The 24,322-nt window shown below is 39.5% G+C and overlaps 1 protein-coding gene across 1 annotated transcript in view; it reads right to left on the bottom strand.

Moving 5' to 3' along the window:
• The window catches only part of LOC118321287 (protein kinase C-binding protein NELL1-like), a 247,958-nt gene that overhangs the window by 153,088 nt on the left and 70,548 nt on the right, over nucleotides 1-24,322 (bottom strand). Inside the window, exons 6-11 of the mRNA XM_035652555.1 lie at nucleotides 17,868-17,940; nucleotides 17,227-17,309; nucleotides 10,764-10,898; nucleotides 9,048-9,150; nucleotides 7,180-7,253; nucleotides 2,710-2,809 (exon numbers count right to left, since the gene is read on the bottom strand). Of these exons, the coding sequence (XP_035508448.1) occupies nucleotides 2,710-2,809; nucleotides 7,180-7,253; nucleotides 9,048-9,150; nucleotides 10,764-10,898; nucleotides 17,227-17,309; nucleotides 17,868-17,940 (568 nt within the window). The remainder of the gene's footprint in view (nucleotides 1-2,709; nucleotides 2,810-7,179; nucleotides 7,254-9,047; nucleotides 9,151-10,763; nucleotides 10,899-17,226; nucleotides 17,310-17,867; nucleotides 17,941-24,322) is intronic.

Below are 24,322 nucleotides of genomic sequence, written 5' to 3'. Positions count from 1 at the left end.
ATACAGTCACACGCGTGCACACACACACACTGTACGCAGATAAAAGCAGACAAATGTACAAATGAGCAACCTTGTTCCTGTTGCCCACTACTGTGGATGACAGTCAAGCCTGATGTATACAGTTTACGACTGCATTGAGTTGGTGCGATCATAAAAGTTTTGGCTTTCATGAAAGCATGTACACATACATAAAACATTCTGCTCATGTAGGAAGATCTCAGAGGATGTCATTCATCCAGCCAATAGAGTCAAAGAGTCACAACTGTGCTGCTCTGTAACACAGTATGTTACTATGGTGTTTTCTGGTGATGTTTCAGTATGGAGGTGGGTGTGGTTTACACTCAGCTGCAGAAGAAAGAGAGGTGTCAGGATGGCTTGTGAGAGCAGTGCCAGGTGAGTTGATTATCTCAGCTTGTACTCATTGAGTAATCATTCTCTCCTCTCATAATGCAGTAGTGTGCTGGACCTGAGTTGGCCGCCAATAGAATTATGTTGATTAACTGACCTGTGGTGCTGTATTGTGTGCTGAAGGATCCGATGGTAGTATGGTAGAGACTTGCTACATTCAGCAAAGAGTGTTGATGTGCAGGTAGACTGTAAGGCTGCTACTGAAATATGGTCATAATCTCCCCTTCTGTTCGCCAATTCATTGTCCGACCAATTGTGAAATATGGTTGTCAATTATTGAGTTATGGCCAAATAAGTGTTTTGTGAGTCACAATGACCTTGACCCTTGACCACAAAAATGTAATCTGTTCATCCTTGAGTCCAAATATATGTTTGTGCCAAATATAAAGAAATTCACCCTAGGCGTTTCTGAGATACAGACAGATAACCCGGAAACATAATGCCTCCGGCCACGGCTATCGCCGGTGCCACATTTCAAGGTCACAGAGAGTAAGTGCTTTCTTCAGTGGAAGTCTGCAGCGCAGGAGTCACTTGTGCACTGACCGGTCAGGATCCCTCACTGTGAACCTTTGAATGTGACCAATTGTGTCTATTGGAAATCATACAGTAGCCCTGCTACTGGGATTGAAACCCTGACTGTTTGTGATAGTGGACAGGAACTTATGTACTGCCTACAGTGCTGCTCTTTTGTCAAATGTGAACCAGGCTGAGATCCTGCACGTGTACCGAAATGTGACATGACAGATAGACAGATGAATTGAGACTCAGTCTGACACATAAGGAAGCAGACAGACAGAGAGATGATTGTCTTCTGCTCAGTAAGTATGAGCTGATGTAGCCCATCATGTCCTGTAATGAAAGACAGACTGGCTGCACATAAAAGCCCTGAGAGGCAGGGAGCCTGGGGAGCCATTACTGAGGAAAGAGCTGTGTCTGCATTATTCTTCCTCCCACCCCCTCCGCCATCTACAGCAGCACCCCACAGAACGCTGTGTACATGTAAAGGCCTGACTACACAAGGAATCACAAACACAAGTACTGTGGTGGTGGAGTACAGTTTTCCGACCACAAACACCACATTTTTTGTTTGTGATTTGCTGGATTTTTGTTTTGCCACATACACAGGTCCCTTGCTGTAGAATTATTCTTTTTAAAAAGTATGAACTCTCTGTGACAATTGTGTAATTACCCATTTTAACAGAGCCAGTGTGGCTTTGAGGACTTAACAGTGAAGCACAAGTAAATTTCAGAGTGGTGGTAAAGTACTGATTCACACAGTGTGGAAGTCTGGAGAAGGTTTGGAAATAATGACCGGTTCTGAGTTTTGGCGACACTGGGTGTGGGTGGGTGTGAGAGAGGGAGAAAGAAAAAGGTTTAGTGAGGTGCTGTGACTCTAATCTTGAATAGTTAGCTGTACTATATAAACTCTCTTATCGCCTACAATTCTCTTCTTTCTCTGCTGCCCTTAACTCTGTATCTCTCTTCTCCTCCCTCATCTCTTCATTCCTTTCTTCTCCTTTCAACACAATATGTCCCATTGTTCCTCATTCTTCCTTTATTCCTATCTATACCTTCTGTCCTCATCCTTCTCTTTTCCTTTACTCTTCCCTCAGCATATAACGTCTTAGACTTATCCTCTCTATATCTTTTATCTTCCTCTCTTCTCATGTGCTTTCCATTTCCTTTTTTTCAACATAGCAGGTCTAAGACATAATGTTTCCTCCCTCCTCCTTTTCCCCTCCTTGCTGTAGTCTCCCTTACACTCTCAACCTTTCCTCTCCCATCTACTTTCTCCCCTTCCCTTTTCTCTATTTTCCTTGCCTTGGCTTTTACCTTCTTTTCATCTTCCTCTCCTCTGAATACAGTGTGTCTAAGCCATGCTGCTTATCTTGCCTAAACGAGAGCGCAATTTCCTTTGCTCAGAACCTGCCCCGGGTTTCTTTCATTATAGCTCTATAGCTGACAGCCTCCTACAGTTTGTTTATTCAATGTATTTACTGAATTACCAGTGGCTATTTACCCTGTAGTACCTCCCTGCCAAAGCAGCGGGGCACAGGCAAATTGGCATAGCAGGTGCTCTATAGCAGACAGACCAATCTGCTCTGATAGGTATCCCAGCCAAGAAGTATTCATCCCGGGTGGAAAGGGAGAGAAACAGAGTTATTGCAGTGGTACAATCTGAATCAGCATCCGACAGACTTGCCGTGTTTACTTCTCGCAGCGGCAGGGGATTGGTGCGTGCAAGTCCAAAGAAAGAGTGATTCATGCAACTGAGAAGAGTGCATAAGAAGGAAGACATACCTCTGCAAACATTGCAGCATCTGCTGTCTGGTAAGATCTGTTCACTGACGGTGCAGTTGAGCTCTGGACAAGTTTCTGTGACTTTCACCATCAGGCCATTCTGGAGTGACAGGACAGAGGCAAAACATTACAATTTTAGTGCTTTCGGTCAAATGTGTGAAGGTCTGTACATTAAATGAGACTATCGTCACCAAAAGAATTACACCACCAGCAACCTTCTAGTCACAAGCCCACTTATCCAACCTTTACATATATAGTTCATATGATGAAACCTAATCCGACAACATTTATATTAGTTGTTTTTGAAACAGCCATATTGTTCGCTGTTTGAAGTAGTGAAACCCACTAAAAAGACTAACTTGACATGCAAAGGTGTGTACATTGGACACATGCACATTCATACAATTAGATGCACATTTCACCCTTTGAACTTGTAAACTATGAAAAAGAAATATATCTGATGTTTAATAAATCTAAAAAGAATGGTACATATGGAACTACTGTTTCTGTAGTCCCAATAACTCCAAAATAAAAATAAAAAACATCTTCTTAAAAGCGAATCAAATCACGGCAGTTTCAGGAGCCGAATTCTCTCAGGTCAACGTTTCATATTCATTCAAGCTTATAAACGTAATATTTTTTAAACAGGACCTCCAGTATTTCTCTGAAGTTGTTTGTGAAAAATAAGGTGAAGGTGAATAAGGTAAGAGTACAGTTGTTATTTTAAAAAGGAGAATTTAGAGGCATGTAGCATAAAGCTGCAGATTGCAACTCCCTCACGCCCCATCCAATTGCAAAGAAGATTTTCCATTTATGCCAATAGATCCTCCTAAATGTTACAGACTGGACCTTTAATGTGCCAGAATCATAATTGTAAATATTAGCTTTGGATTGGACTAGTTATTGGGACATCCCCAATGGAAGTAAGAAAACAACATACCAGCACTACAGTAAGAGTGTTTTTTGTTTCTTTGTTTTACTAAATAATGTTACATTTAGACATACTGGCATAATGGCCTGTCTCTGAAAGCTGTTTTTTTTTTCTTGAGAAAAATCATCAAAAGTGCTTTAATTGAAAACAGAAAATGCTTGAAATATCATATCTAAAAGTTTTATAACTCTGCAAATCAAACCAAATGTAATCTTTGTTATTTTTTCAGGAAAATGAATATTAGTTCTGTGAGCTCATACAAAGGCCTGCCTCCAAGCCTTATAATTTGAAGATAGCAAAAGGTGAAAGTGACACGGCTTTTGAAATGCATTAAACCACACCGACAGGTAAAAGGATGTTTTCAGATGTTAAAAAACAGGATATTTTAAGATACTCCTGACTGAATGAGGCTGCCATGACAACAGAGATGGTGGAATGTAAAGGCAGTACATGATGCTCACAAGAAGGGCATGAATACAGATAGTAGGTAAGGTGTAGATACGAGCCACCAAAGAAGGGAAACAAGAGTAGATAGAACTCGGTGTCACCTTCCCCTGGGCCTTCAAAACAAATAGCAGACACACAGCAGCAGCCTGGCTGGTATGTCAGAGCTCTGGTGGTCCCTGCAATGCCTCTCAAGGTCTGAAGTATTGACTTAAATCCCTGAGATTTCTCCTTCACAACTTCCTTCAATGTCGTGCTTTTCTATGAACCACATTAACTCTTTCCTCATGTCATCCTTTAATGGTACAGCCCGGTGCACTGTAAGCCTTTTATCAGTCACATCATTTTCTAAAGACAACTAGTATTTTCATCATGAATTAATCTGTCTTTCAGTTAAACAATTAAAGCTGCACATACATTAACAGTGGCTCAAATGTAAAAAGCTAATCCACAGAGAATTATCCCCCAGTTTGCAGCACTGTATAAAGTTTTAGCCTCCGTTAGCTGATTGTTTGAGGTCCACTCTTATCAGTGCTGTTTCTAGCAGAAGACTGTTTTTGATGAAAAAGCTTTGATAAATCCACTGTCTGCTACCTATCCAGCAAACAGATTAAGTTAGAGCGACTAGCTAACTAGTCCAGATAGATAGTTTTCTCAGGAGACCAAAGCAACGCTATAAGTAGAAATAAACATTGAACTAATGTCGCTCTGTGCCTGCTACATTAACAAATGTTTCGCACTTTAAATCTAGTGTATGAAATATATTCAGATTGCAAAATTGAAATATATATTCCATTTACAATGACATACAATAAAAAAAAAAAACAGCAAGTCATTTGAGAAGCACATATTTTTTGCCTAATAATTCATTTTCTGTTGATCAGCTTTAGCATAATTATTCATTATTCAGATCATTAATGGTAATGACTGGTGGTACACCAACCAAGATGATTTATTTTTCTTTCATTTCAGCAAGTTTTTTTGCAATTACCAAAAAAGAGAACAACTTGTTTTACTGAGTTTTTGTATGCAGCCAACCCTCTTCTAAATTTGGATTCTAGTCATTACTACCAGATTCAAATAATCACTGATAGTTTTCTTAAAGAGGCAACTGACAACTGTGTGGTAAAAACAGACTAACCAACACATTTCCTCATCATCTCAGATTCACTGCAGCTTTTCATTCAGACTGAATATCTGAGAGGCAACAGCAGAGGTTGTGGGAAAATTAACTGACTAGAACACAAGAGACAGATCTGTAGAAGTCTACAACTTAAAAGAATCAATTTCCAGCATCTGTAACTTCTCTTTACCCATCAGTTGTGTTAGGGGGATGTTTATTTTTTACATTATTTTTCACAAAACACCAGCTATATCGTACTAAAAGCACTCTGCAGTGGAGAAAAATATTGTAACCTTGATGAGATGCTATTCCACATCTGTACACAAGGGATGGTTTCATTCTGAGAATAAAACACCCAGTGAGTCTCCCATATTCCCCTAGCACGTTGCAATGTAGCCAGCAGCCAGCCATGAAATCAGCCTGTTAACACATTCAGGTGACTGAAAGAGCCTCAGAAGCCACCCTCGCCATAAATGAAATATAGTTTTAATTTTTTTAATTTTAACCTGGGTCCAATTTTCATTACATTCCTATCAGTTATGTCAACAATTTAGTGATTAGTTTTGTTTTTGAGATGGGGGATGTGGGGATGCAGCAACCTTTTGAGACACAGCTATACCCTGGAGTCTATTAGTACAAACAACACAAGAGGTCAGACAGGTTTGAGTCCTATTTTTAACATATCTAAATAATTTATTTGGAGGTAATATAAACATTTACAAAACACTGGAGTCATCAATTGTTTTGCAACTTTGACTGTAATTTGTTGTGCATGAGAAAAAAATTGGCAAAAGTCAATTTTGCTGACCACACATTACTGACTCATTCCAGTGTCCTTTGGAATTATCATTATTATATTATTATTAAATGCATCGCATGTCCAGTACCAGTGCAGGAAGTTTCATGCAGGAGGCTGAAATGGACTACTGTGCACAGCAGACATTTTGACATGTCACAGCAGGGAAAACACAGGTGCACGTAATAACACTAACAACGGCTCAGTTCCATTAAGTGTCCCAGTAACAGTGGCAGTGAACCAGCATACACAATAGCAGGACCTCCCCTAATTGGAATGCAGCAATGGTTCATACACCTGCTATGCCATGTCAAAATGTTTTACTTCACACATCTTCCATAAATAGCCTAATGTGACCCTCTCTCTCTCTTTCTTTCATTTCTTTTACTTATTATCTCCATATGTCAAATTCATAGCTCTCCTGTTGTGATAGAGAGAGGACAGAGAGATAGTCTGAAGAAGGAAGATTATAGAGTGCCAGAGACATTCTTTTAATTTCACCATGTAGAAATACACAGTTTACATACCTAGACACACATACTACCTAAAATGCTGACACTAGACCCCTTAAAGCTTCAAAATAAAAGATTTTGAGGCCCTTCTAAGAATATGTTGGCTACAAATTGGTGATTTAGCAGCATTCACATCCAGGAGTAAAAGATGGCTGTAATTGCTTAAAACAAAGCCTACAAACAATATAACGATGTTTCGGGGTGTCTGGGGGCTAATAATGAGTCCAGGGGTACACTGTGTGGCTCTTTGTAAGCAATTACATGCATAAAACGCAAATTTTTTAAAGTCTTTAAAGATAAATGTCTTCTCAGTGAAGAAAGCTCACCTCTGTTCTATGCTGAACTGGAATAATGACTTTAATTATAATCCACGCAGTGATGAAGCTCCAATTCAAATCAGGCCTTTGTGTTTCTGTGTTCATACGTTATTCTAATTACCTGGCTATCTTGCCATTAGAGAGAAGAAAAAAGGCAGATTGAACAGATTGGGGGATGGAGGGAAAACTAATAAGGCCTGCTCGCTAATTGAATAACACACTGAGCAGTCCACCACACACAATCATTACACGTTTATGCTGAAGGAGAAGTGCTGAATGGTGATCTAATTGCAGACTAGAGGCTAAATGCTGGAAAAAGAATTGTACACCGTAATGATAACTGTTACCTTGCATTCCCTGCAGCTCCTGGATAAAAAGCGCTGGCCTTCAGAAAAGGTCTGGCCAATGTAGGTACATTTTGCTGTGGGTAGAAAAATAGAGCATTAGTGCGTCAGCAACACTTCATTAGTTACAGTAACTATGAAATACCACAAACAGAGTAATTTTTCAGCTAATATCAGCTCCTGTGGTGCAGTCAACAATAGCGAAATATGCTTCTGAGATTGGCTGTGGAGAAAAAAAAAAGTTTCCAGCCTGAATTTCTGCATACTTAATTCTGTTAGAAACAAAGTTGTTCTTGGCTAGTGTGCATAAGCGGAGAGGAAGTGTAACAGCGCATTAAGAATACAACAGAGGAGACACTTCTGCATATTCCTCTGGCGATAGCAGAAATAGAAAATGAAGCATATGATATGAAGTCCTGCTTTTCTCCTCTCCAGGGTGCAGGACTGTGGAGCGCTCAGTCGCGGCACTGGAGCGCTGTTCCCTCGTTCTCCTGTGCCAGACCTCTGATGTTCACAGGGGAGGAAGAGGAGGAAGACGAAGTGAGCGGGGGGATGGGGGGAGGCAGAGGAGAGCTGGAATTATTCAAAGATGAACTATACTTCAGGGATTTAGTGTTTTTGCAGTGTATAGCAAGACAGACACAGTTGTCCGTGGGTCCATGAGCAGTTACCAGACCCCTGTGTGCTTTATACTAGAAATAGTGCTTCCATTTCAGCTTCCATGAAAATCAGGCGACTGTGATCTTTGGTCTTGTAGATAGTTTGCTCTGGTTTCATTGTGCCAGCAGAACATCAGCCACAAACAACATTCCTCTTGGGTGTATCTGCAGTGCTTCTGGTTGTATTACCTCAAATGCACAATGTACTGAAATGCAAACAAGCTGCGCATGTGTTTAGGACTGTCAAAAATGATAGCATTGGTAAATGCGAAATAACAATCAATGTTTATGTTTTTCTGACAAGCTAACATTTGTGGTATTTGTGGCGAATAATGACTCCTCTCACTAAGAACAGAAAGTGGCATGGCACTATTACACTGCTGCAAAGTTAAAGTCTACTCCTACACTATTATGTTGTGGCGGAAATAGTGTAGACAGGGTCACAAATATAGCAGGCTAACAAGCGCATTCCACAAGCTGACCATTGAGCATTCACTAAGCTCCTCCCCTCTTAGTTACTGTTGCTATGACCATCAAGCTTTTCCGTACAATTGCAATTTACAAATCTTAGCGGGGGCAGACACTAGCAAAATCAGACTTTTTGAGACATTGAGTCTTTGATTTCACACAAATAAAAATAAAAAAACATTTCTTGCCGATGTCGTTTGATGTCAGATTTGTTGGCTGAAATTAAAAAACTAGCAGATTTTAACAGCTGTAGTGTGCTAGCTAGTTTAAGCTAATGCTAATGTTGTGTGATACTGCCACAAAAAGGTAGAAAAAAACTTTCATATATTGTTTCTTGATTATCATGTACTGATAAAACCAGTACTGTAAGTAAGTATTATAGTATTAGTAGAATAATTTTGATTTTTAAGAAAGCAGCTGTTGAGAGATGGCATAATTCTTAGCTGTATGCTGGTTTATAGAGAAAATATACACCAAAGTAGTGGCACTGACAAATGGTAGAGGCCATGGCGTAGAATGAGAAAAATTGTTTGAGATAAAGATTATTTACTTTTTATATATATTTATAAATCTATATCTATTTATACTGCTTGGCAGAAAATAGTAGCCGTGTCAACAGTTAATTTGCGCTGTGCCTATTTGTGTGGTGTGAAAGGTATTTTTGCAGAGGGGAGTTTCACAGGTTTGGTTGTGAACATTTCTTTTTCTTCCTGCATGATCTAAATGTGTGCTGCTGATACTTACGTCTGCATTTCTTGCAGCAAGTCCCATCCACGTGTACAGGTAGCGAGTCCTCTGAGCAGTTTGCCGGAGGACAGAAAATCCTGCGACACTCCACCACACCATTCTGTAAGAAAATTCTTCTTATTAATATTATTTAGTTTATTTTTGCATCAAAAACATTCACAGTGAACATACAGCTTTTACCTGTGGCACTACCAAAAAATCCACACTGAATATGTCACCTACTTTCCTATATGTCTTAATTTACCTGTGAACAAGCATTTATGGAATTTTTCATCTTTTATACATCCTCTACCCCAACAGCAAACATACGGTATATAACACATGCAGTGCGATGCATGCTTTCATCCAATACTGAACAGCTAACACTCCATTCAAACTAGCCCCAAACTGCTCAAAATCCCATCTCCAGGAATGCAATCTGAAACCAAAACCAAAATCATATTTACGAATAAAAAAAATTAATTATAATGTCATACAATCAGATAACATATTCATCAGCAAGCACTGGATGGTGAATAGAGAAACTGAACGGCCTGCTGATAGCAGGTAGTTATTCAGGCCCTGAAGGACTGCCTTCATTTTTGGGGCTGATATCTCTCTCTGTGAGCGCCTCTTCATTTCATGAGTCATCGGAAATGGTTCCCCCAGGACGCCGCGGTTATCAGTTAATGGCATGTCCACAGGAGGAAATCAGACCGACTAAACTCCACCCTGTGCTTGATGTGCAATGATGCAGCAAGTCTAATTCCCCAGGGCCCAGGATGGCCTGATTCAACAAATTTCAAAGTCTGGCTCCTATGTATGAGTGCAGGCACGAAGGCTTATTAGGGGGGCGCTTATTAGGGGGCGGGAAGGAGGCAGGGAGAGACGATGCAGGGGAATAACGGATGGTCTAATGGGAAGGCAAGTTAAGGAAACTAAGTGTTGAGAGGGGAGGAAATAAGGGTTGTAGTGACTTCCCAATAAAGCAAAAATTTACCCTCAGAAATTCTGCTGCGCTTTGACATATCATCAATCTGTGATGCTGAAAGGTTATTCTATTATCAATTTTGTCATATGCCTTTTTGGTGTACCCAATATCTCTTGACAACTACAGTTTTCCCTTTGATTTCATATTCATTCTCATTATCTCATTCACATTTTCTTTAAAGGACCAGTGAGTAAGATTTAGTTGCATTTACTGGTGTACTTGCGGTTTGCACTACAGTGGTGGCAAAACCTCGCAAAAAAATGCAAAAGGCCCTATCTAGAGTCAGTGTTTGGTTTGTCTGTTCTGGGCTACTGTACAAATAAGGTGGTTTAACATTGCGGATTCCATGGAAGACGAGCTCCCTCTGTGGATAGAAATGGCTTATTCTGAGGTAACAGAAACACCAGTTCTTATTTTTAGGTGATTATACACTAATGAAAACAGATCTATGGATATTATATTCAATTTCTGCCAATAGAGCCTCTCAAATGTTATACACTGGACCTTTAAACAAGTAAGGGGGACTTTACACTTAAATTGCTTCTTTTTATTATACTGACAAATTTCTACAGAATAAGTTGACTGTTGGAAATAGGAGAGATTTTTTCACTTGTTTGAAGAAAGTCATACTTTCAGAGCTCAAAAACAGATTAAAGTACTCAATTTGAAAGAGATTTTTTACAGTGTGATAGTTAAAATCTGGTGCCGCATTCTGTGGTTTTGAGTATGTTGGTGACACTCACCTTACATGCACAGTTCCTGCAGTTCTCGGGTTCCACCCACAGCTCCTTATCCCGGTAGACCAGGCCATTGGCACTGCAGGTCCTCTCGCAGTGACAACCCTCCAGTTGTGTCAGTCTGGACTCTGCGTAGTTCAACTGAGGACGAGTACAGAATCGCCAGAGTCACAAAACTACAATCAAAAGTCTCTGTGTGCACCGGGGGTAACCCCTAACCCCGCCCCCTTGCCCTCTGGCATGCCCTGGTTGGTTTTCACAGAGAGCTGCTCCGCTGGGAACCACTCATTAGAAGGGCACATAGAATAATAAATGATCATCATTCAGCTCATGCTCCCGACCTCAGGCTATAATCTACTGAGAAATGACAGACAGGACTGACAGCCACGATCCTGCCTCAACCCTCTTTTATTCCTACACACTGATCAGCCCTTTTTCTTCAGCTTATTTCATGCTCAACATTCCCCACGGTTGTCTCCCGACAGAAGTGATGCATCTCTGACTGACAAAAGTGTCAAGAGGCAGTGTCACATGGATTGGGCGCAGAGGGTGGAGTGCACCAAGCAGGATAAGCTTTAAATCAGGATTTAACAACCCTATGTCATAGAAAGTATGTATATTATTCTCATTTATCTAGGAAAATACAGAACTTTTTTTAAGAAACATTAGCTATGTGTTCACAGACAACATTTTTTTCCAGTGAAGGAGGTGCTGTGTTTTTGTAGCACAAGGAAGTCATGGAAGGAGGTCAGGGTAGTAGAAAGTCCAATGACATTAGAATCTGGGGTTTGCATCCTGAATATTGTGTGTAGGCAACAAAAGCACTTTGTTTCAATGTATTATGATAACATATATACAAATAGTGCTTGCAAAAATTTCCACATTAAAATCTTTAAAAAAGCCGTCTGCTCCTTCAACCCCATTAACAATTCCAAAAACTGCTGGACACAAGATTACTCCTCCTACACTGTAAAGTCCATTCTCCATTCTCACCAGTGCACATACATTGAGGTATGTGCACTGGTGGCTTAAAGTTTTTACATCTCACTTGTTTAAGTTGCATACTGGACCAGGATAGACTTAGATAGTCACAAGTCATGCTCATAGGCCCCTTCCCTTTAAAAATCTGATTTTCAATGAGCGCAGAGAAATTTTCCACTTTCAGCAGATGAATGTAAAAACATCCTTCTATTGTCAAATTGTTGCTGTAACTGACATATGAGGCGAGTTTAAAAACCTTCAAATTGGCAATATTTTCCAATTGTTTTACAAGGCTCAGAGGAAAATAAAATAAATGCTTCAACTCAATTACATTTTATGATGTTTTAGTATTTTTAAAGGGGAAAAGAGTCCTCCATGAATTGTAGCAGAAAAGGACCTGCTAGCAAACATTAAATGAAATTTAATTTCAATCAGACACATCAGTGATGTTTTACTGATGGTCTTTTATCAGTGAACATTTTGATCTGGGGCTCATTCATTCTGTCATGTACTTTATTTTATAAGGAATTTAAAATAATATCCAACCTTGGTTTAAATCATTAAACTAAACTAAAGATCAGTAACTACAATCAGCCTAATCTGAGTTTAAATGAATCGTTGTGTAATGTTTTGATACCAATTACAGGACATTGTAGTGTCCGTAGTAGCGAGTCGTCCAATCCAATGGTTCATGTTGAAATTTTAAGCAAAGCAAAGGAGAGAAGTTGTTATCATGTTGAACAAGAACTAACACATTTTTCCCCCGGGGATCAATAAAGTATTTTTGATTCTGATTCTGATTGTTAATTCAACTGCAGATAATTTGGTTCAGTGTGATTGAGTAGTTTGTTTCCATTAAAGTAACCACATATAGTATCATGTAAATCAATAATAGACATTTATTTTATTTTCCTGGAAAAAATCAGCATCCATCTAGTTTGTATTTATCAATAATCTACAGACTTGTGTAGAAAAATAGACTGTATCCATGAAAGCTCAACTACAGGTTTGAGTAGGAGCTGGCTGGCTATGCTATGTGTTATAAATTCACATATCTGTAAAATACTGCCTGACCCAGATATAAACAATCAGAGTCCTGGCTGAAAGGTGGGAAGGTGGGGGAATTCAAAAAGGTCCAATTGATCTGAGCAGCGTAGGTCAACTCAGAAACTGCAGGTCCACTTAAGACACTCAAGGCTGCTCTGCCGCTCTGCCTGTGCCCCCTCTGCTCCTCTGAGACCTGCCCAGGCCACAGTTTCAGAGAGAGAGGACTCGCCGCGAAATGATAGAGGCTTCTCAGTAAAAAAGAAAAATGCTGGATGTCACTGAGGCTTTTTGCTTCATTTAGAGGAGTCCCGGCTGGCTGCAGGAGAGCTGTGTGAGTGGTAAAGATGTGTCCTGTCAAAGCCCAAAACAAAATGTTTGAAATGCAATTTCAAAGGCTGGGAGGCTGCCTTGAGGCACCACGGAGGAATACCTTTTCTGTACAATGTGAGCATCAAAGGGCACAGTGATACCGCACAAAGGAGTCAGAGGCTAATAGACATGTATCTCCTATGGTTGATACATGAGGCCAAGAGACACGAGTGAAATAATAAAATAAGAGTTGAGCACAAAGTCCAAATGAGGTGGCATATTAAGGTGTATTTATTACCTTTAATTATTTTTGTTTGCCTGCATATTTGAGGCATATGTCAAACATGTATGAGTGAATTTCCATGAAATTCTGGGAACCAATCAGTCTTGGGCCAACAAGTAATTAATTAGATTTTGTTTGTAATCCAGATCTGGGATGTCTGCCATCATGTAATTATGATACTTTAGCCATAACAATAAAACAAACACATGCTGAGACTCTAAAACCTGATGGTAAGTTAGAATACTTAATAGACCTATTCATCTTAAAATCTACAGTAAGTGATGGTAATGTGTTTGGTTTTACAGCAAGTAGGGGAATCCTTCACTTTTAGCCTTCCATAGTCAGCCTAAATATTGTAATATAAATGCCATGAAGGAAAGTGAGAAACTAACATTCTGAATAACTCCCTCCAGACAGCAGCACACTGAAAAAAAGTCATGAAATGTGTGATTATTAAGAGACTTTCCATGGTTGAAAATGTGGGATTTTTACACTTAACTGAGCATCTTGAGCCTTACTAACACTCCCCAACAGACATTCAATCTACAAAATGGTTGCGCATCTGTACAAGCATTTTAGTGCATTAAGGGGAAATTCTGGTATTTTTTAACATGCGTGTTAAGTGGGATTTAAAACTTACACAAGGGGTTATCAGCAGTCCCGACATGGATGTTTTAATTCATAGTTCCAAGTTGGATTTTACCCACTAATACTGCAACGCTAGACTGATGTACTGTATCAATTATTTCTGAGAAAGTGTATATTAAATACTTTGTATCTGCAGATATGTTCTCATAATTATGTTCTGCTGCCTTGGAACTCACCACCTCCATTGCAGGGACTTTGGAAACACCTCTACCAACACCAAATATCAAAACAAACAGTGCAAGCCTTCAACTACCTAAATAAAGCTCAGTTTTTAATAAATCATCAAAAAAGGTAGACCCAAAGTCCAACCCAAAGTCAGCACAGCCCGCTGGATTAGCAATTATAAGTGCATGGGGAGGTACTTGCCAGAATCAAAGTAGCTATCCAGTAATAAACATTTTTACAGCTCAAACCTGGAGCCCCAATCCCCTTATTACCAAGAACACTGAATAGACTCAGAGCTGTTTTCATGGCTTACACAGCAGCAGCAATAGAGGACAATATTTAACCAGTTATGCATCATTTATTTAGATAGTTATCCAAAGCAAAATGTACATCAGTTGATTGCTGTGAAGACCAAGTATCACCAAAAACAACTTTTCATTAACTTCATTTTTTAGATAATGCCCACAAGAGTTATTCTAACCCCTAACCACTGGACAGTGATTATATACAAGCATTAATGGGTCAGTTCACCCATAATAGTAGCCTTCTAGTAGCCATGTAGCCATGCAGCCAGTTTGCACTTCTGGCCTTGTCGTCAGCCATTTTTATTGGGACTATTTCTTCTAGAAAGTACTTAAACTAACTTTTAAAAAGTCTGTGGATAATCCAGAGTAACAGGGACACTGATCCAAGAAGGAGATTTTGCTGTTGATTTTGTAAATGTCATTTTTCAATGCAGTGAGCACCACAATCAAAATCTCTCCATTGTCACCTATCTATTATAGGCATAAATAAATAAATAAACAACCTCACAAACAAAACTATCTATATGGCTACATACGACTAAAGAGAGATGAGTAAGAGGTTGGGTTTTTTTTCATTGGGTTTAACCAACCCTTTAAACGGGGAAATAATATTATTGTATTGGTATCTCTATTCAAGTGGTATTGAGATATTTCTACATGTTTTCGCATAAACACATGCTTGTGCTTCTTCTCAGAAATACACAGGTAGGCCTATATAATACATTCAAATGCTGCCATGCTAATCCACACACAGCAGAGCTTATTGTCATCTCACCTCGCCTTGACACTCCACATTGCACACTCAGGACCAAGCAATTATTCACTTCATGCTGAATTCCTCTATTCTCTGAGGCCATTTAGGACTGGAGTTGCCTGCATCTTCCATGCTGCGACTCATATGAGCAATGAGGTCAGGTGGCAGTAGGTCGAAGTGTATTCATGTGAAAGCGGAGGTGTTGACACAGCAGTAGGGTAATGTTCTTCATTTCACCCTTATTTACACAGAAAATTATTCTATAGCTAGTCTGCCCACTGAGATGTCCTTGCTTCATTCACTCCCACCTGATAGCAACTCACTCATGCACATATAAGCACACACTCAATCACATACACACAAAGTCAATCACACACACCCACACATAGTTATGCAGATGTTTAGTCTTATAAATGGTTTAAGCTCTCCCCCACGGCTCCGGGGCAGAATGCACACCACCTGTTAGCCTCTGTTCTCACAATGCAGTCGTCATTTCCTGACACCTCTCTGAACCCAGAATATACTTGCCCCCTGTGTGTGTCTGTGTGCTACCAAACATTTATCATTTAAAATGACAGTTGCAGGAAAATAAACCATAACATTTTACCAAGATATAACAGCAATATCGCTTACTGTCCCACTGCTGCACATGTTAATAAATATATAGCTACTGAAGACAGGTCAATAATATTCATACTGTGATAAATTGTTATATTTATCTTGACCTCAGTAAGTGAAAGTCAGTATTTAGGCAAGATAATTATGAATAGTCAGTAAGACATTCATAATTATCTTGCCTAGATACTGATTTACTGATCAGTCATTTACTTATATGGCAGCCAGTGACATGTAACTTAAGTCTACAGTCAGACTGTGATTAATCAAGAAAAAAATATAGAGAAGTAAAGAAAACTGAGAATGAAAATATTATGCACATTTCAGAGGGTAATCTTATCCTTTTTATTACACATCTGACGCCTGACGGAGTTAGCACAGAAACACATTTGAATAATACGACATAAGCTCACGAAATATAAAATGTTTGATTCTTCCCTGCTTCCTTTCCTCCTTTCTTCAACTGATATGCAAGTACAAGAATCCCCAAACTTCAACTGGCAAGAAAACTCACGGCCACAACTGAGCAAACTCAGTCTGCTGATGAGGACCTCGAGAAGAAGGGATTAAGTGGACCTTGAGTTAAGTTTTCTGTTAAGAGTTACTCTTCCTTACTGTCAGTACTGTTACTCTATAATCAAGTGATTTGCATTTTCACATTTTCCTCTCTTGTCATACAACAAAGTAAAAACTGTTCCTTTGTTTTATTACTGTAATCGTGAGCCATTGCAAACTGCAAAAAACGGAACCATGAAATAATAATAATAATATGGGACCTTCTGGGACCAAATAATTGTCTGTTTGCTGTTCCCTCTTACATGCACATTAATATCTTTTTGGGGTTTTTTTTGTCTTCTAAAACCACTTCAATCCATGCTTAGAATAATAACTGACAGAGTAATCACATTTTCTAAAGACAGATTAAGGTGCAAGTCTTATTTTGTTTTTATTTCTCAACAATAACTTGTATCTTTTTTTGGGCTCCGTCTTGTTGAAATTAAACAAAAATGAGATACTGGCTTTAGAGGAGAAAGAACAATAAGCTTCAATGAAAGTAGCAACAAAATCAAAGAATTCTGCTGTCTCTGGCTGTAGTGGAGAAGGAAGTTATTTATTCATTTTTATTTATTTATTTATTTGTTTGTAAGGCTACAACTGGGACAGGTTTGACTGGATACTTTTATTTAACAGATTTTCACTGAATTGTCTGGCAACATTCAGTGTTTTTCCTTTATCTGTCTCCCAAACATTTGTGACACTAATAAATCTAGTTTTGCAGTATTTTATACATCCAGTCAGTCTTACAGTCTGGTGAGCTGCCGGTGGTAGTTTTCTGTGCCAAGGGTCATTCCTTGTACTTACTTTCAGGGTCATCTTGGCCAGTAGATCCTGAAGGTCCATGATGCCTTGCACCAGGCTCAGAAAATCGCTACAGGTCGGACAGGCTCAACGGGGGAAAAGGAAGCACCAGAACAGAGAAGAAAAGAGAAGAGAGAAAGAGGGAAACGTTTAGATAAGAAATAAAAAGAGCAAGAAAATTAGCCTGATTATTTGGACGTTACACGTTGAAGCCAGTGACAAACAAAAGGGGAGCCTCACACATCTGTTTTCTCTTTGTCTTAGCCTTGTGGCTGGTGTTAGTATCAATAATAAAGCGACAAGGTGTGATTACATGCCTTATTGATCAGTGGCTAAGACAGTGGCACAGCGATGGCCTTGTATCTTAATCTGGTTGACAGTAAACAGATGGACAAACAAGGCAGGGAAAGAGGAGGCTACACTGAATCTGATCTTATAGCAAAATGAAGATTACTGGAGTAAAGGAAGAAAAAAAACTGGGCTTTGTTTGTGATCAGCAAGGAGAGGTCACTACCAGCTGATGAATAGCTCATTACAGTCCAATCTTATAAAGGCACACAGTAATGGAGAGTACTCTTTCTTTTCCTTTTACTCTCAGAGTGTGTTCGGGACACTATGTAAAACTGGGGCAATATAATACTTACTGCGGTTGAGGTTAGGACACTGTGTAATGTAGCCGTTGGGAGCGAAAATCAACTTCACATCCTGGATGATTCCCTGGCAACACAGAGGGAGGGGTGCAGAGAAAAGACAGAAAAAGATAATGATACACATGGATTGGCAAGATTACGTGTTGTCACTTTGGAGCTTTAATGTCCAAAAAACATGACCAAGACTCTATTTTTGTAGCATCTCGCTTTGCCTGTTTGGTGCCCAGCGCAAAGGCTAAGGTGCAATGCAGTTGGGAGGAGTCAAACAAACAGGTTCATTCAAATTAGGCAATGCTTTTGGTATTTTGGTAGAAAATGTGTCTTAGATGTTCAGCTGAGAACAGCTGCCACTTAGGTGATTTTGTCATGATCAAAATAAACTATTTTAATTAAACGCTCTCAAACCAGTATATGCGTTTAACCTGGCATCAAAGCTCGGAGGCTCTGCGCTCATTAATCCTGTGAGTCACAGCCTCCTTTCCTCATAAAAAGATCAGTGGTTCATATTTTATTCTTGAAATGCATTACGGTGCAAACGCTGTTGTGTCACATTTTAAGATATGATATAACCATTCCCAATGTGAAATACAGTACAATTTGGACTGAAATGCCATTGGATTAACTGATATTGAATTATTTTTAATATTTCTATAATCATTAACTGAATGTAAAAAAAACCCTATTCATCTGCCTCTGGCTGCAGACTTGGGGTGCTGTGTGTTCACATCATGCTGCTCTGCATCAGACAACAGTCATGCATCACTGTGATTGGCATAGCAGTTTCAGAGCAATGAGAGACAGATAGCTCAAAACCTGGAACACCAAATAATACTAGAATATTAGCAAAGATTTAGACACGTTTGATCTGGATCTGGACCCAGATCTAAATTAAACTATCTACAAACAGAAGTCTGCACCAAAATCTAGGTTTGGTCTAATTTCATGGAAAGACTTCTCTCTTGACCAGGACAGCAATTCATTTCACATAGAAACAAGCAAATGTTTAGAAAAATACAAATATTCCTGTACTATGCATACAGTATCCATTTCAAAACTGAACTGACGTAAATGTACTTCACACATAGGCAGAAAATGGCCTCTAATCGATAGGGTTCTCTCCGTCTGTCAGTCACTCTGAATGACAGGCTATCTCTAGAGGTGCAGGACTGGTAAATAGAGGGCTTCATGATGACCACAGAGAACAATCTTGGAAAAAAAGGCACCCTCTCTAATGGAAAACCGAACTTGTAAAACACTGGGATGTGCACACACACACGCACGCATGTGGGGGTAATATAATTTTACCATTCCTTCAAAGTGGCTACTGAAAACATGCTGGAAGGACATTAGAATTCACCACCTCAAGCACAGTTGGCATCAACTCGTCTCTGCTTTATGTGTATGTGAAATCCATTTACAGTGCATTTGGCTAGCCTGGATGTAAGCAACACCTGCCTCCATTTCACACAGAGACATGGAGAGACGGGACCTTGAGGCGAACAGGCTTGCAGCACAGATTGAGAACAAACACACACTCTCTCACACATACACCCACACACAGACACAGAGATAGAGAGGCTGTGTGAGCAGTGGATGGTGAAGAAGAGATTGTCAGTGTCACTCAGAATGAAAATGAAGGTGTAGATCACAGATGTCTGTCCCGGTGGTGTAATATAGGGGTCCTGACCACACATCACTGTCAATGATCAGCAGGTAATTCGAACTGAAGTCATAAAATCTCTCTCTCTCTCTCTGACACACACACATACACCAAAGCCTATGGCAGATATGTATGAATAGCACTATTCAGGAAAAATGTCCATGCTCCAATGGCAAGACAAGTCCAATTACACAGGTGCATTTCAAGTCACATACAGTACAGTTAGAGCAGTGACACATTTTCTATTGTTTTGTCCGTGTACAAAAGTACATTGGATTTGAAATAAATGGGGTATAGGTGCTGACTTTCATAGGCAGACATTTTCAAGGCCAGTGTCATTTCTTCTACAAGCTTTGAACTGAAGGGTGAGTTTACGATGTTGCAATCAGCAACTACACCGCTACATGCCACTAGATCCTACAGACTGGACCCTTAAAGCTGCACTAACCAATGTTTTTAGAATAAGAATGACTTAAAGTACAACATATAATATAAAAGGGCTGCTAAAAGTGATGAATTTTTAAGCCTCTTTTTACTCATAGTTTTGGTTTTTGCTGTAGGTGGCGAAAAGACAAACTTAGTGACTAGTTTAATAAGCTAACAGCTAAAAAGTCACACAGTTTTCTCAGGGGTTGGTGGAGACTGTTCAGCTGATGTGGATGTGGACACATTCAAAGTAAAGCCTCAAGTCAGCACTTTAGCATCACTACAGTACATCAGTACAGACAAAAGAATTAAAAATGTGTCACTGTTCAAATACTTACAGATGGCACTATATGTCTTTACTAAATGCAAAACAAAAAGCATGTGTGCTTTCCTGCAATTGTATGAGAGACAGATGTCTTCAAAATATGCAAAAGGTGGACAGCGCTAATTTAAGATTTGTTAGTTTAGGGTTGGGCTATGACTCGGGCTTGGGCTATGACTTGGGTTATACTGGGAACTGGGACACTGAGGTCTGTGCTTATGTGCTTTGTTTATGCATCATTTGTTTCTTTGTGTCCCCAAACGTTCACAAGTTCACTCACCGTTATTGCTGATAAAATTACCTTCACTTTTTTTGTGCTCTCTTTTAGTCATAATTCCCAGTTAGCTTGTTATTATAGCAATAACAGGCCAGCAATGTTTGGCCAGCACTTCACCCTCAGGCAACATTGACAGAGGTTTATTATCCTGGGTAAAGCATTATCCTGTGATTCTTTTTTCTCAAATTGATCATGCACAACATGACCTTTCCTTGTTCTAGCAGGGTCTAAAGACTTAACCTCCACCTGCAGTTCATCTCCCACGACTAAACCAGCATCAGCAAAACTAATTTACAAGTGTGAGAGGAGAGAGACAAAAGGCAAGTGAACAAAGGCAGAGAAAGAGAGATCATTATTAAGATGATAAGAATGAACTTCTTCACACATCACATCTTCATGCTTTGCTTGACAGAGACAAACAAATTGCAAGCAATACACACCGTTTTGATGGACAGCAATGATTTCGCTCTGCTTGTATCCAACATGGTTTTTAGACCTCTGTGCTGGTGATTTATTTTAAAATTGACTGAAGTGACAGCAAAGAACGAGTTTAATTCTACATGCAGACATAAGGGGCTCGTGGGCACCATAAACAACAAGTTGAGATGTTGAACCTTCACTGAATTTCACATGAATTTCCTACAAATATGTTTTCAGGTTAGCTATAATTGGTTAGTCACAACAATACAGTGCCACATACAGATTGCAACCAACTGAAAACCCTTGACACAACCAGATGCAGAGAAGAAACTATGGTGGCTGTGAAACTCATGAAAAACGCAAAGAGCCTTATCTAGAGTCAATGTTTGTCTGTTCTGTGCTACTGTAGAAACATGTCAGTTCAACACAGCGGACTCCGTAGAAGAGGACTCACTCCCTCTGTGGATAAAAACAGCTAATTTTAACTATTCCAATTTCTAGGTGATTATACAGTAATGAAAACATACCTTTGAATATGACATTCTATCCTTTTATATTTCAAATGAAAATCAATTACAGTGCTGTACATTTTTATCTGCAAATGTCAGGGTAATTGGTCATCAAATTGTACACAACAGCTCTTGTATACATGTAGTTCATTCTGTAGCTCATGTGCTCAAACCTAAGGGGAGGCACGCACTACTGCACAAGAATTTTGACACAAATATTAGGCAACATAACAAGGATATAAACTTGGAATTAAGCAGGAGCACTCGAGAATGACGCCTCAGCAGTGCAGACCTTATTCCATGAATTAATGATGGGGCAACAATGTCCCTTCTGTATAGAGTCTCACTTCAAATCTTCGAAAACAGATCAACATAGCAATCCAAATACAAACAACTAATACATTCTAAAATACAAATTTGTACATTAATATAAACTATTCAGTCCCAATCCGTAAGCCTTCAACTCTGTGTCAGTAGAATTTAAATTTGGTGGTTAATATACCCTGTTAGCCAAGAGTAAGGAGCCTCAAAGCATCAATAGGAAAAATACGCAGCATTTTTAAAGTTAAGGTCTTCATAAAGAAGTTTAAATTTATTCCATAATATGCTGATTTTTTTCAGTTCATCCAAAAGTTTCCTTTTGCCCATTCTACTTTTAGAGGTATAGGGTTTATTAACCCCAGACTGTACTGTATTATTACTGATACAGGCTTGAACAGAGTGAGCACATCAGGTATGGAGGAAAAAATTATGCTGTCGATGGTACAATGTTGAAATGAAAAAGAGAAAGACGTGAACAAAGCATAAACAAACAAATTTAAACAACCAGGAAACAGAGGAGACATAGGCAGGCACGGGAAAATCAAAAGACAGACTGCGTGACACATCTAAGCTCTCAATCTCTCATGTACAGGTTTGGCTTTTCCTTCATCATGCTGCCTTGTTCAAGCTTTCCATCATTGTCCATGTTAGATTCATTACCGTATTGTGGTGCAGACAACACCAAGTGTTTCAAAAAAGCACCGGTTCCAAACGAGCCTGCAGTGTCCCTGAGGAGTCAGCATCCTTGGCACAACGGATTCTAGATAAAGATAATTTATTACAGTTGCTCTTTCAGATGGAGAGGTTCCCATGAGGAGGCGGCACGAGGACGAGGAGTGTCTCAAGCCACTGCAAGGGCTCAATATGTTTTATTTAAAGGCATAGTTAGCTCGCCTTATCATTATCCCACTCCTGAGTCCTGAATGGAATAGATTACAGCTGCTGCTTTATTTCACCTCCTATCTCCATCTGCAGTGTTACTTCTATAGCTCTTGGCTTTTCCCTTCCCTTCGCCTCTTTGCTTCTTTATTCTTTTCTCTCATTTCCCAACAAGCTCATCAGATCAGCCTTCTCTGCTTTTGACATGAGAAAACATAAGTAGTCTCTGTTTATCCCCTTGTCTTTCACAGGTTAAAGTAGGGAGCAGGTAAGAAAGTGTGAAGGCAATAGTAAAGAGGTAGTGGAAGTAGTGGGACAATATGTTTTGTCTCTCGTCTGTCTGTCTCAGTTTGTGTCTCTGTGTGTCTGTCTGTGTTTCTTAAAGCCCCTGCACAATACATCTGACCACTGTTACATAATTACAGTACATAATTCTCTGTAAAACCATATCTTGAGATACAAGGTGTTGATTAGTTATCTTACGAAATGCGGCTGGGCCAGTCTTTAAGCTAAGTCAAGCTTATTAAAAAACAATGACAAAAACAAACAAAACGTGAAATAAAAGAGTTTTTGTCAAACTTTCTCTTCTTTTCTTAAAGTAGCCAGACACCAGCCTCAAGCTGAAATGTATATAACCTGATTGGAACTTATGGGCGGACTGTGGCCTGTCTGTGTTCAAGTAGGAAACCTAGAAGTACTTATTTTATCTATTCAGATCTGGGTAGAAAAGCACACCAGGAATAAGCTATAACTAAGTGTCTATTTCTTGGAAGCATTTTGCCATATATTAAATTAGACATGAGACACGAACAAAACATGTTAGCTGAGTCAGCTGCACAGTGAACAGACACTCCACAGATTACTGCTCGCAGCACATGTAATTTTGCATTGAGATGGAAGCGAATAGGAATTTGAATTTATTTGTAGTTTTATGGCTTGAAGATTTGAGTAAAACCTGCCTTATTTCTTTTTTAAAAAAACTTGAATTGTCTAGAATCAGCAGTTTTAATGTTGGCAATGCAGTGTTAACGGTTAATCAGGACAAACTGAAGTTTAAAGTGTTCCCATTTGCAGTTTTGACAAAAACAAATCAAAGCAGTATTTCCTATGACCCTGCTACAATCAGAAAGTTTTTCCAACCTCTTTCCTGTGTTTGTCGGCGTGTGGTACTGTATATTTAGCTGTTATTCTCTCTCTGTAGCAAGATAAAAAGCAAAGCTACTAAATTTGTGTGAGAACTAATACAATTGCTGGCTCATAAACATGCATGTGTAGAAGGAGATAATTAGGTGACTCTAAATAGCCCTTCTGATACCATGAGCAACAGGTCCTTGATTCAAGGTGTTACAAGTACACCTGTCAGCCGACATGCCAACTCATCATAGTGTAAACCTTAAGGGAGAATCTCCTCATTTCCTCTGTCACTTCACACAGGCTTGTGTGTTTCCACACCATCTGTCTCTTCTGCAGACAAACACTTTTGGGCGCTCCCTGCACATGGAGGGTAGACAAATGCCGAGCACTCAGCCGACTGCGTGAAGGAAACTGGATGATGGAGCTGCGTCTTTCAAGACTAGAGCTTTCCTGTAGAAGAAGGAGCTCCTTGAAGCCTTGATGCAAGAGGAGATGAAGGGG

This window comes from Morone saxatilis, unplaced genomic scaffold (genome assembly GCF_004916995.1).
Source record: "Morone saxatilis isolate NCDOM2014 unplaced genomic scaffold, NCSU_SB_2.0 Contig11, whole genome shotgun sequence".
Classification (NCBI taxonomy): domain Eukaryota; kingdom Metazoa; phylum Chordata; class Actinopteri; family Moronidae; genus Morone; species Morone saxatilis.
Note: the sequence above shows the minus strand (reverse complement) of the source record. Positions and strands in the feature narration are given on the sequence as shown.